The 12,500-nt window shown below is 41.2% G+C and overlaps 1 protein-coding gene across 4 annotated transcripts in view; it reads right to left on the reverse strand.

Annotated features, from left to right (window-relative positions):
* Window positions 1-12,500, reverse strand: part of Nfia (nuclear factor I A) — a 344,375-nt gene that overhangs the window by 26,954 nt on the left and 304,921 nt on the right. For 3 of the 4 annotated variants that reach the window (XM_028778787.1, XM_028778786.1, XM_028778785.1), the window contains exon 10: window positions 8,963-9,054. The exons of the other annotated variant lie outside the window; for it this stretch is intronic. In XM_028778787.1, coding sequence (XP_028634620.1) covers window positions 8,963-9,054 — 92 coding nt within the window. The remainder of the gene's footprint in view (window positions 1-8,962; window positions 9,055-12,500) is intronic. 4 annotated transcript variants of the gene reach the window in all.

Below are 12,500 nucleotides of genomic sequence, written 5' to 3' on the forward strand. Positions count from 1 at the left end.
AAAAAAAAACTATATGAAGACCAGTATTAAGAAAGAAAAGAAGGAACTGTCAGGGAAGTTGAAAAGTACATGACCCTTCTTAGAGAGTGGGAAAATGGTAGATACTGTTAATGGTCTGACCATGACGGCCTTCTTCTTTCATGGAATTAACTTGTTTAGACTTAACAACATGATCAGTGTTGGGTAATGGGCCAAGATTTAAGCCAAACAATACAGTTTTATACTACCTTTCCCAACACCTAAATATTGGACTAAAATGGAACTCCGTTTCAGCTAATGAGAGCTAAATAGAAATTTGGTAGCCAGGCACAAAGGTGGAGTCTGGCACTTTGCTATTGTTAGAACAATGGAGTATGATATAGGGGTGCTGTTTGGAGCTGCAGCAGAGATTCTGGGATTGGGGGGACCAAGCATGAAGACAGAAAGATGACATTGTGGAGATGACAGAGCGGAATGTTAGAAAGCACATGGGTTTCCGTGACTCCTGCAGCAGCTCAAACAATGACAACCACAACAGTGTCCTTGTATTTTTAGAAAAATAACCTTGATTAGCTTAAGCAATACTTAACTGGCTTTTCTCCTAGTAAGTAGACACTATTACTAACTTCATCAAATAGATACAGAAGCCGGATTTCAAAGGAACATAGGCAGGATGTGAAAACAGGTCATTCCCTTTCCAAAGCTAATGGCGTTGTGCCTGTTCTACTGTGAAATCAGATTAGAGTGTCAAAGACATGTCTCTTATCCCAGAACCTCCACTGACAGAGGCACTCCTCTTCTACACAAACTGTCATCAAAGTGTCGCTAACTCCTGCCTACTGTCTGTAGTCCCACTTTTTAAACCTGTGAGTCATGGATATGGAGTTGTGAAACTGAACATGGGGTTTTAAAAATATTGGAAACAGTAAATAGGATGTTTCTAGCTATGCAACGACAAGAAATTAATTAAAAGTCAAGTGAGTAATGAGTCTGGGGTGTCTGGGCAGCACTGGCCCATGCCGCACCGCAGGACATCTTTGCAGGCTTGCACAGGGTGCAGTGTGTACTTGGCCCCATGCATTGTCACACTGCGCACACACTACTTGAAACACCTCAGCTCAGAGCAAGATTATTGCAGGTTATGAATTGTAGTGTTTTTATTAATCACACAAAGCTTTCTGCTCTTACAGAAACATAATGATTTCATTATGGAAAACAAAGACTTTAAATATTTTCCTGCCATTGTTCCAACTGTCAGCATGCTAGTATCAAATTAGTATATCTCTGGGTTATGTTAGAGCATTTAATTAAAACTTTTTTGTGTTGTTGACTTGAGTTTCATAGATCATCTGTTAAGTGAGCTTTCCTTTGTATGTGGATAGAATTTCCAACAATTTCTGAAATTGCCCTAAACCTCCTTCTGCCATTTTGTTAATAAGTATTTATTAGAAGCAATATTCCAAGTATTGATAATTTTAAAACCAGAACATTGATCGACTCAGGAAAAGTTGAAGATTGTCTATATCCTGGAGTATCTGAAATGATTGCATCTATTTCATTAGAATGCAAACCTGCTGAAATCTTGAATAAATCATAAATATACTGAAAATTATTTCATAATACATTTCTCTATGATTTACTATAAACAAATGCTTGATTTGAATACCTGCTTTATATACCTATGAGACCTATGACCCTGAGGTCATGCAGAACCTGCTTATGTGGAAAGGGTGAGTAAGTGGAAACGGTTTGAGACACCTTGCTCAGGGAAGCACTGTATGGCAAGGCACAGCCCCTCTCTTAAGTCTTTCTCTAACTTTCCATTCTCCCACATTTAACAAACATCACACCTTTAATATCGTCTTCATCCTCTATGAATTTGTGTGTGTGCGCGCGTGCGTGTGTGTATGTGCATGTGTTTGTGAAATCATCTCTTAATCATCCCATTCTTCTTTTCTGGTGATTCCATGTTAATGTTGGGGGCAGCAATATTTACCAGATATTGACCCTGTGAGGTTGCACAGTCCATAGCATAATTCTTAGAATAATCATTAAATTGTATTAGCTAAGATTCACCCTCTATCTTTATATTTTGGAGACAGGTACCACACCATTTCCGGGATGCTGGAATTATAAGCATGCATCAAGCTCTGGATCCCCAAATATTTTGAAGCATGTCTATACTCCAAACAAAACGCTGAAAAAAATCAAAAACAAATATTCAAAGGTGATGGGTGGGCAGGCACACAAGAACTGAGAAAAGGTAGTAGAACACTTCCTTTGCCTTTCTAGAAAGTGCTACCAAATTAAAACTTGAAAAACAAAGTTTCCATTGGTTGAAAAAATTTTAAAGGAAGTCACATAGCTTGCCAGGGAGTTAGCTGACATGCAACATTACAGGCTGAGGGACCCTCTGAGTCCTTGTAGAATAGAAACATGGCTTTGTGTCCTGGCTCTACAACCTTGGTAATGTGCTTTGAGAAAATCACTTTGCCTCTTTAAATTAGTTTTCTATGTTTTTAAGTTGTAGGATAGAGTTAACAACAATAGATCTTTTCTAATGAATGCTTTTAAGATCGAATGAGTATATATATAATATATACATGTTTATGTATATATCATATTTATATTTGTATATAATATATACTTATCATATATATTGTATATATGTATTTATAAGAACTTATGTACATATATTTATACTTTTAAATATACTTTATATTTATATATATTTCATAAATATACATATATATTTATATATGTGAGTATAACATATACATAATATATACATAATACACAGACACACACACACACACACACACACACACACATCTTAACTTCAGGTAAGAAACCAGGCTATAAAAATAGAACTACTGAGGAAAAAGAGAGAAAGTGCCATGGCCACCACTGAAGTTACACGCTTGGCTTCTAAGCGATAGAACAAGTTCCTAGTCAATTCCTGAGATCAAAACACACACTTGTAGCCATTCTGGTGGTGGTGTTGGGATAGGTTGGTGTTGCCTGTTCTTATAGAAGCCGAAACATTACAGGCAGCATTTTTCCCAGGCAGGATGAGAAAACATACAGACAAGAAGGGGGCTGAGGCAGGTCTGCAGAATGCTGTGAAAGTACTTCCCTTAGAAGATAGATAGATAGATGGATGGGTGGATGGATGGATAGACAGATGGATGCCATAGTGACTATGCTAAGAGACAAATTCAGTATTATTTCCATTGGACCCAGAAAAAATAGGCCTGACACCAAACCAACTTAGGAGAAAGTGGTCTGTAAGGGTTCACTGTGTATAACTAGGTGATCAGATGGTATTTGGTAAACAGATTAGTTAGGAGGAAACTGAGATAAGCCTTGGCTCCCTGAGTACCTTGGTGCCAGTTCGCTCTCTCTCTCTTTAGTTTGTCTCTTTAGTTTGCCAAGTGGTAATAAATGCCAGCTGCAGAACTGTAAGGAGCATAGGCCTTAAACTTGGTGCTTTGAGCGTTTTATACAGAATACCAACTTAGCCAATAAGTAACTTCTCAAAGTCAGTAGCAGAAGAGATTTTATCTGCTGTTCCTCTTCAATCAGCTTAAGGAAATGCTCAAATCCACCTGCAGGGTGGGGCAGGATGGGACAGGACTGGGCACTGTGTTACTCTCTCAGAGAAATCTGTGTTCCTTTTGTAATTCTCCAGCTGAGCCTTAGTTTAACTTCTGTGTTGTACTTCTCTTCTGAGGCCAGGAAGTCACATGGTGGGGGGGAGTGAGGGAGGGAGGCAGTAGGCTGGAGTTCATGGGAATGAGTCTCACAGAGCTTCATGCAAAGTGAGGACACAATGCTTCGAGTGGACATTTCTCAGAAAGGAGGGGGAGGGGGTCCCTGGCTGGTATATTTTGTGGCAGGTAAGGATTCTAATTGTATCTGCTTGGTCTGGGGAAGTTAGAGTTGCATTGCTTTCTGTTTTAGGATGCTCAAATTTTATATGTCACCTGATTAGCAAGAATTAAAAGTGTTTGTGTGTTGTTTGTGTTTAGATATAATATACAAGAAAAATATCATCAGACAAAATTTAGATGAGGACAGAGAAATGCCCCAGTCTCTCCTGCCTCTTCTAGCCTTTGGAATATTCTTCCAGCCATTCTGTGATATTGAAGCCTCTTATCCTAATCACTATGGCTTTCATTTACTTATTTCTCCTTCTGAGAGAGGTACTTTTGCAGCACAGGCCAGATTAGAACTCTCCATGTAGCCTAAGCAGGGCTGAAATTCATAATCCTCCTGCCTCAGCCTCCCAAGTGCCTGGACAGACTGCACTACTAGCGTCACGATTAATGATAGTACCACTGTTTCTTTATGTTTGTTTCTTCAACTGAACTCTCTAGAACTTCAGGACAGTTGGTATTCTTGTTTTCTTTAGGCATTGGAAAATATAGTAAGCAATAAAACAAATGCTGAAGTGGTTGGAGTTCTCAAGAGTTTTGCAGATTCTTAGCTAGACCTCAGGAACATAACTCCAACATTGGAAGCAGACTGAGAACCTCTCCAAATCTCTATGCTCCACTTTCTCTGTGGATACCTATCCAAGGTGGCAGAGTGGGTGTTGTGGGCAACAAATAAAGCAATGCATGTCATTGCCTTGGTTTGTCCCATGGAAACCTTTCACGGTGACTGTGAGGCTCAGTCATATGCTGTGAACTTGAGCTGAGGTGGTCACACTGTAGGTGAGGCAGTTAAGATTTATTCAGCAGAAGGTACAGCAAATTGGGATCATACTGAGCTGAGCCAGTCTCCTAGGGTTTAAATAACATTTCAGATGCCACAACTCTGTTGATGCCAAATGATGACAGGTCTGATGGTGGAGAGAAAATGCTTGTTTTAAATAGTGTTAGAATTCATTTTTCATTGTAAAGAATTTGTCCTCATCGAAGTTCTGTAGGTCAAACATTTTATTTGAATGTTTGGATTAAACTAGAACCCGAATCAAGATGAGCTCTCTGCTCAGTCCTCCTGTATGAGAACAAGTAGGCCTATGTACTAACCCAGTTGTGACATGTGACCTCTTCTGCTCTAAGTAAACGCCTGTTCCTAAAAGTTCTTGTTTTCAGAGATCAAACTATATCAGCTACAATAGCCCCCAGTTGAAATCTGAAGACTGGCAAGGTCTATATCATTCAGGGCTGAGTGGGGCATATCAACAGTGTACAAAGACAGTAAACACTCAAGGGCCTTTCCATGAGTTAGCATCAACCATCATGGGGCACTGCTGGAGAAGAATGTCAGGGTGTAGTGAGAGAGAGTTTATCAGAACAGGTGGACTTTTCAGAGTCCACAGGGAGCTGGCCACATCTCTTAGTAAGAGTAACTACATTGTAGATATGGAGGAGTGAGGTGAAGGCCAAATGACAGGAGCAGAGGAAGCAAGCAGAAGAGCCAGGCAGAAGAGGGCAGATCACTTGGCAGAATGTCCAGCCAGAGCCAGAAGCCAGGGTATGATGCACCAGGCAACTGGAAGGAGTGTGAATGGAAATGGGTCCCTACATGTGTAAGAGGGATGCATTTATCCCTCAATGACAGGATGGTTCTCTGGAGAAAACAATAGACTGGCACTAAAGGGGGCGGGGGGAGAACAGCTTTCAATTATCCATGATATCTTTCCCTACCAATCACTGCAGATGATGAATAGATGTAATAAAAGCCAATATTCAATGTTTTCAATTTACATGGAAAGAAGGTCATAATACATTGTGGCACAGAAGGAACGGCAGGTTACTACACAATGGATGTAATCCGATCTTATTCTTGTGATATACTCAACTGTGTAGAAACAACCAGGGTGGGTTTATATAGAAAAGTTAACTCTGAGACTTCTGGTGAACTTTATTATTTTTCTCATCTGTATTTCCCACAATTAACATGCATCATGACTGAATAAAATTAAGTCACTGCTTAAAAACAGGTTTTCTCTTTTGGTGATAGGCATTTTCAACTTAACATAATGTGATTAGATTTATCCATATGTGGCAAGTATCTGGATGCCCTTCGTTTTTAACAATGACCACTGTTCTACTGTGTGTATAAACTGTATTTTAAGATAGATGATTTCAAAGCAATTATGCAACTTCAAACTCATCAGGAAAATCTCAGAATAAGAAGGTGTGTGGAAATTAGCAAACAAATGGGAGACCAATCCTCTATTGGATGGCATAAGGAATGCTTAGAGATTTCTACCAGGAACTGGGTTCTAGGGAAATGAAGGAGCGTTTCAAATCGTATCTGTTTATGAACCTCAGTCAGGATTTTTTCTGTTTTGTCCTGAGACAGCGTCTCATCCCCCATCCCAGGCTGGTCTGGAACTTTCAATCTTCCTGCCTCAGCCTCCCAAGTGCTGGACTACAGGAATGGGTTACCATCCCTGGCTCTTCTGCACTTATAAAGTCAAACATTTGTCTAGGTAACTCCAACATTTACTCATGCAGAGAGGCAGAGAGCAAATCAAGTATCTGTACGGGGGACTCTAACTTATTGGAACAGCAGCAGAGAGCAAATTTCTGATAACTTTAGAAGTTTTCCTAAATTTCAGCCAATAACAATTTCATGCCTTACAGCAAAGCTATCTAACAACAGCTATAAGCTGTGTAGGAAATAAAGAATGTACAGTTGTTCAAATAAAACTTAAAATTTCCTGTAAGCCAAGCCCAGTACAACTACTTGGGAGACTGAGACAGAAGGATCAGGAGTTCAAGGCTAGCCTGGGCAATTTAGTTAGATCCTATCTCAAAAGTTTTTGAAAAGTAAAAAGAGGACTTGGGATCAGTGGTAGAACCTAGCATCTGTGAGTTAACCCCAGTACCACACACATGCACGCATGTATATATGCACAGACACATACACAGATGTGCACACATGCCACACACCACACACACACACACACACACACTCACACATGCCCCACACATTCACATTCATCTGTAAGAAAATATCTTTTCAACTAATGACTTCTCACAAGGGAGCTGTACTTAAAGTATATTATTATTTATCATTTATATCTAATACTTACTTTGAACAGTTTATTCTTTAAAATGGTAATATATCATAAAATAAAAATATTCAGGGGATATAAATTTTACTTTAAGATATAAGACTAGATAGGTTCATAGAGGGCAGAGAGAAAGAATTCCATTCTTACAGTTTCTCATGAAATAATTAGGAATGACTTTCTTCAAGCCAAATGTGACAGGTGTCACTGTGGTAGGAAACATTTAAGCTATTGTCATCATGATGCCAAATATTTAATGGAAAACAAAAAGAATTCAGTTCTAGGTGCCAATACTAGATCTGTATGACATCATTCATCCAGATGCGTGCAAAATCTGGATTGTTAAGAATTGAAGTTTTTGTGGTCAACACCATGAAGACTTTGCCTTTGAGTTAAAGAAGGCGCTTATGAAAAAATAGTAATACTGGAAAAACTGCAGTTTCATTATAGACAGATAAACAAAGTAGAACATGTACAGTTTAGATGAGGTGAATTAGTTTGTATAAAATACCATGCAAAATACAAACAAGACACTTCAGAGCTGTACTTTTTGGGTTTTCAATGAATCAATCTGAGCAAACTGAAGCTTTGAAAGAAACAAAACCATCTTGTATGGAGCTATGGGAGGCCGGTTGGCTTACTCATCACTGAGCCTGAACATGGAAGTCCAAAGCACGCAGCTAAACACCCATCTTCTAGGATGGGTGTTCTCAGGCAATGGTACGACTTCAAACCACCAGGACAGTATTGGAATATTTGAAAGTATGGGAAAATAAACAAATAAGTGGAAGAATTTGATGGGAGGGTGGTACTGAGTAGGAATTTTAATCTCAGACACCATGTGCAAGCCAGATTTAGAAGAAACAGCAGAAGTGGGAGATTCAAGAGGAAAGCCCGTCCTCTTCTTGGGCCCTCCTTTTTCTGATTAGAGCTAGACTTTCTGGGGTGCTGCCTCAGTGTAGGGGGGATCAGAAGCAGTGCTGCAGGTAAGCACAGTAAGGCAGAGCCCTGCGCGGAGGGAGCAGATATAAGCTAGGCGGCCGACATCACATGCTAAGCGCATGCACAGAACAACCTGAAGAAAATTTCAAATCATGTCAAGAACCTCAGAGACAAAATCATTTCCTGGTATCAACTATGGTCATATTCTGGTTACGAAATCGAAGATTAGTTTAATCTACAAACGTGGACCTAAGACTCTTTCATGGACTTCTACATATATGCCTTGGGGCCCAGAGGTTTACTGCATCTCGATTCACAGCAGGTACTTTAAACCTGTTTTAGAAGAGCTCTTCTTAGCCTATACAAACCCCAAAGCATCTTTCTCCAGTGCTCAGCCAGCTCTGGGTGTTCTGCACCCTATTTTCAATCAGCAACTTCAATGACTTCCTGCTTAGCCACGCCCAGTTACAGCACGCTAGTTTCCCATCGGTCACTATTGGATCTAACACTAGGAACTTAATAAAGAGCTTAGAAACCTTTTGTCCCTGTCCCTTGCCCCATCTTTTAGAAAGTTTACCAGTTTCCTGGGGCCATAAAATGAGAGGAGTGGCTGGTCTCCCAGTGGCTGCTTCAATACCATGGAAAACAGGTTCCATTTTTGTCTGGTTATAGTTACAGAGCCATGGCTGTCACAAAGAGGGAATACACACTGTCCAGCCTAGCAACCTTAATTTATCATGGCAAAAGCAGTCTGGCCCAGAAGCTCTCCTCTCCTACTCCAATACCATAAGCAAAGATCCCACGAAGGCTGTTTATGGTTCCTAAGAACACAGAGAGAACATGGCTAGGGGGGCGGGGACGGGCGAGGGCTAGGAGGGATGGGGTCAGGAGGAAGGGAACTGGAGAGAGCTGGGTCATGTGTGACCTGGTCTGCTCCAAGACACATCAAACTGCACCTGATGAATAAAACAAGCTGCACCACATACAGAAAAGATGAGAGCGGCCCACCTGTGTCTGTTGAGGGATATTTACAAAGCTTGGATCCCGTGGTCCAACACTGACGAATCGGTTTGCGGGGGAGGTGCTGGGTGTCGAGTAGGCTGTGAAGGGAAGGGACACATGCGTTCAGGAAGCAGCACGAGATTGCACGCACAAACAACACCAAAACACACAGTCTCCGAGCCTACGCAGCTGATTAATGCAAACACTGTAGCTAGCAAAAGGATCTGGCTAGCAAACGGAGGGGGCCGGCAGGGATTGGCTCCCAGGGACCGCTGGGGGCGCGGGGGGGAGGAGGGTGTTAAATGGCATCAAATGTGGTGCTTATCAGAGTTGTTTTCTCCTTCCATCTTTCAGATTAGAACATGCAGGACATTTGCAAGGTGTACTTTGTATGTTAAACATGAGTTCTGGGGTAGGAGAGAGAGAGAGAGGAGACCCCTTGTCTTAGTGACAGGGAGAAAGGAATGGGGTAGGAAGTGGAGGAACACAGATCATTTTATAGCCATGCTCTCTCATCCACTACGCTTGGAAGAGTCGCGAACCAGTTCTAGGCCTCCACGGGTAGAGAGGGGAGAGATGTCTTAAGGAAGGAATAAAGGGGTTCTCCAGGAAGGGGGTGAAAACCCAGCTAGAGCAAGCAGCCTTTAAAGGCCCAGCAGTGTGTGTAGAAGCTTTACGATGCCAGTGTGCTTAAAAACCTCCATGCTGCTACTTGTCCCTTCACAGGACCCTTCTGCAGAAGATAAACTGAGCTGTCACCCTGGGGCCCTGGGTACCACTTTAGAGTTCACTCTCCTCATTGGACATGGGAGCTTTGTCGTTTTGTGTTTAGGAGTTTCTTTGCTCGAGAAAAGAAAATCGGGGGCTTTTCGTGAGCTGCAAGCCCGTATATGTTTAGTTAGGTGTTCCCCAAACTCACTTTACCACAAACTCTAAAAATTTATTTCACAATCTTTCTCTGTCCTAGAATCTCTAGATTCTTATTTGATTATAACTTTCATTTAATACTACCCTTCCCTCACCCCGTGTGTGTGTGTGTGTGTGTGTTTGCACGCGTGTGTGTGTATAAATATGTACATGTAACTGCATGCACCTAAGGAATTCAGAAGAGGGTGACGGATTTTCCTGGAATGAGAGCTACAGGTGGTTGTGAACTTCCTGACATCGGTGCTGTAGATCCTGTGTAAGAGCAGCAGTACTTGTCATTAACTGATCAGCTAGCCTGAAAAATTCAAATTACAAAATACTTAAAAAAAAACAAAACTAACTCTAGATATACAATGTCTAAAGAAAACAAAAACAGGTCATAATTTCTGGTGGGGCAATTGTGTCGTTATTGACATCACCTGTTTCTCTTCAAGTTCTCATGATTCAGGAGATTGCTAATGCTTCTTATTCAAGCCTACATAGGGATATAATTCCTGCCCATCTGGCCCAAATCCTGTTGGTTATCCTGATGGTGGTAAGAGATGAGTCATTCAGTCAGGTCTGTGGTCACATGGTGAAGCTGTGACCCAGTTAAACTGTTGGGCACAAGATGAACCCCAGGGCCCTCTGAGGTCAGGTAGGATTGATCTAGGTCCCTTTATCTACACTAGTTTTGTATAAAAGGATGAAGATACGCTGTGCCATACTATCTAATCATGGGAATCTGCCCATTTCCTCTGGGCTACCCTCTATACCAGGAAGTTTGAGTTGAGAATGAAGTCTACATTCAGCCATTACACCAGGCAAGTTTGCCTTCCTTTTTCCTGTTAGCCTATGGCTTTACTTTAAAACAGGCCAGGAAACATCAAAGGAGATCTGTGTACTGAAAATGTGGACTATAGTTACCTGGCCGTATAGTTACCTGCTTCTAGGACACAAGAAGAAGGGAGGAGAGAGAGACAGGAGGATAGTAGTGCTGAAATGATCTATTGGACCCATCAGGCCAGGGGAAAGTATTCTCTTTGTCAATAGGGAGGTGGTTTGCACAGGTGCAGAAGTGCATGGAGGTATGTCTGGGTTCTGCAGCCACGTGACCCATGCTGTACTGCAGCAGGAGCCCTTAGCCTGGTGGTCCTGGTGGAACAGTGAGCACTAGACAGCTGCTTATCATAGGCATGCAGCAAAATTTCTGAGGATGTTTCTGCCATACCGGTGACATCCCCAACAAGCACACTAACTGACCACAGCATACATGTTACTAGGGTGTGTATGTGTGCTTTCATACACTGCTCACAACAAAGTGGCTTTGGTTGGAAAGGCCTTTTATTATGTCCCATTACCTAATTCGACTTGGCTTAAAGGTTGACATTATTACTTCTAACTTGTTTTCTCCTTCTATCACCTAAATTAGAGGATGCAGAACATTTACAAAGTATACTCTTTGTGTCATACATGAGCTCCCGGGTAGAGAGATAAACCCTGGACTTAGTGACTCAGAGAAGAGAATGAGGTTGGACAAATTAGCTACTCAGAATTACCAGGAAAAGAACCATTGTTTATTTGCCTTTGTTTAGATAAATCAGAGTCTAGTTTTCAGAACAACTCAGAATGCCTTTAATGCTCCAAAGGGCTACTCAAACACCAAAGTTTATTCTGCTTATTAAACAAACAAGAAGGCAGTGGTGGTGAGAGAGGTGAGAGTGTGTTCATACTCATTTGTCTGGAGATAAATGGATGCCTAAGCTGTAGTCTTGTGCCTAGGAAAGATGATTCTACAGAAAGGTACCTAGAATCTGTGGGTACATTTACAGACATAGAAAAAGCAAGGGAAGGACAGAAGATGGGAAGGAAAACAGGAAGAAAGAAAGAAGAGAGGAAAGGAGGGAAGGAGGGAGGAAGAGAGCCTGATGCCTTTTCTATATAATAGGCACAGCAGGCAGAAACTCAATTGTACTAGAATGTTAGTTCCTGAAAAGATATGACAGAAGTTGAATTTGATTTCCCTCAATGAAACCATGGAGTCAGGAACTTGTATGACTGAGCAAAACCTCGGCTGAAACGTGAAAAAAAAATAAGCATATGTCACAACAAATCAACTATATACACGCAAATGAGAGTTTGAGCATCAGGGCAAGATGGGCAGAGTGGACTTTAACTACAGACAACTGGGTCACGCTGCTGCTGTGCAGCACTCATAGTTTTCTTGATCGCTTTTGACCTCTGGAAAAGACCAATAGTCTGATACTGGGGGAAGAGCTTCGGGAAACCATGGAATCTGGAAAACAGACATTGAGGGATTGCTATAGACATCTTGAGACTTTTAAAGGAGAGACACAGAGGTAACTAGTGACCCACTCTCTTTATGAGAACTGCAGAGATTTCGTTCCAGCTACAGAATCCTATTTTAAAAGTCCTTGCTTAAAATCAAATTATTATTCATCTGACAGTTTTTGAAATTCAATGTTTGCTTTTTGTTTTCAGACATTTTACTAGCATCACCATAGTCTATTTTCCTAAGACCATGGAAGACTGTCTTATTAGAAGCTGCCTCCAGCTCTCATTGAACTATCTGATGATATTTTCCTCTTTATCCACTGTACTTCTTCATATCATCCAA

The sequence above is a fragment of the Grammomys surdaster genome, unplaced genomic scaffold, assembly GCF_004785775.1.
Source record: "Grammomys surdaster isolate TR1022 unplaced genomic scaffold, NIH_TR_1.0 341, whole genome shotgun sequence".
NCBI classification, from domain to species: Eukaryota; Metazoa; Chordata; class Mammalia; order Rodentia; family Muridae; genus Grammomys; species Grammomys surdaster.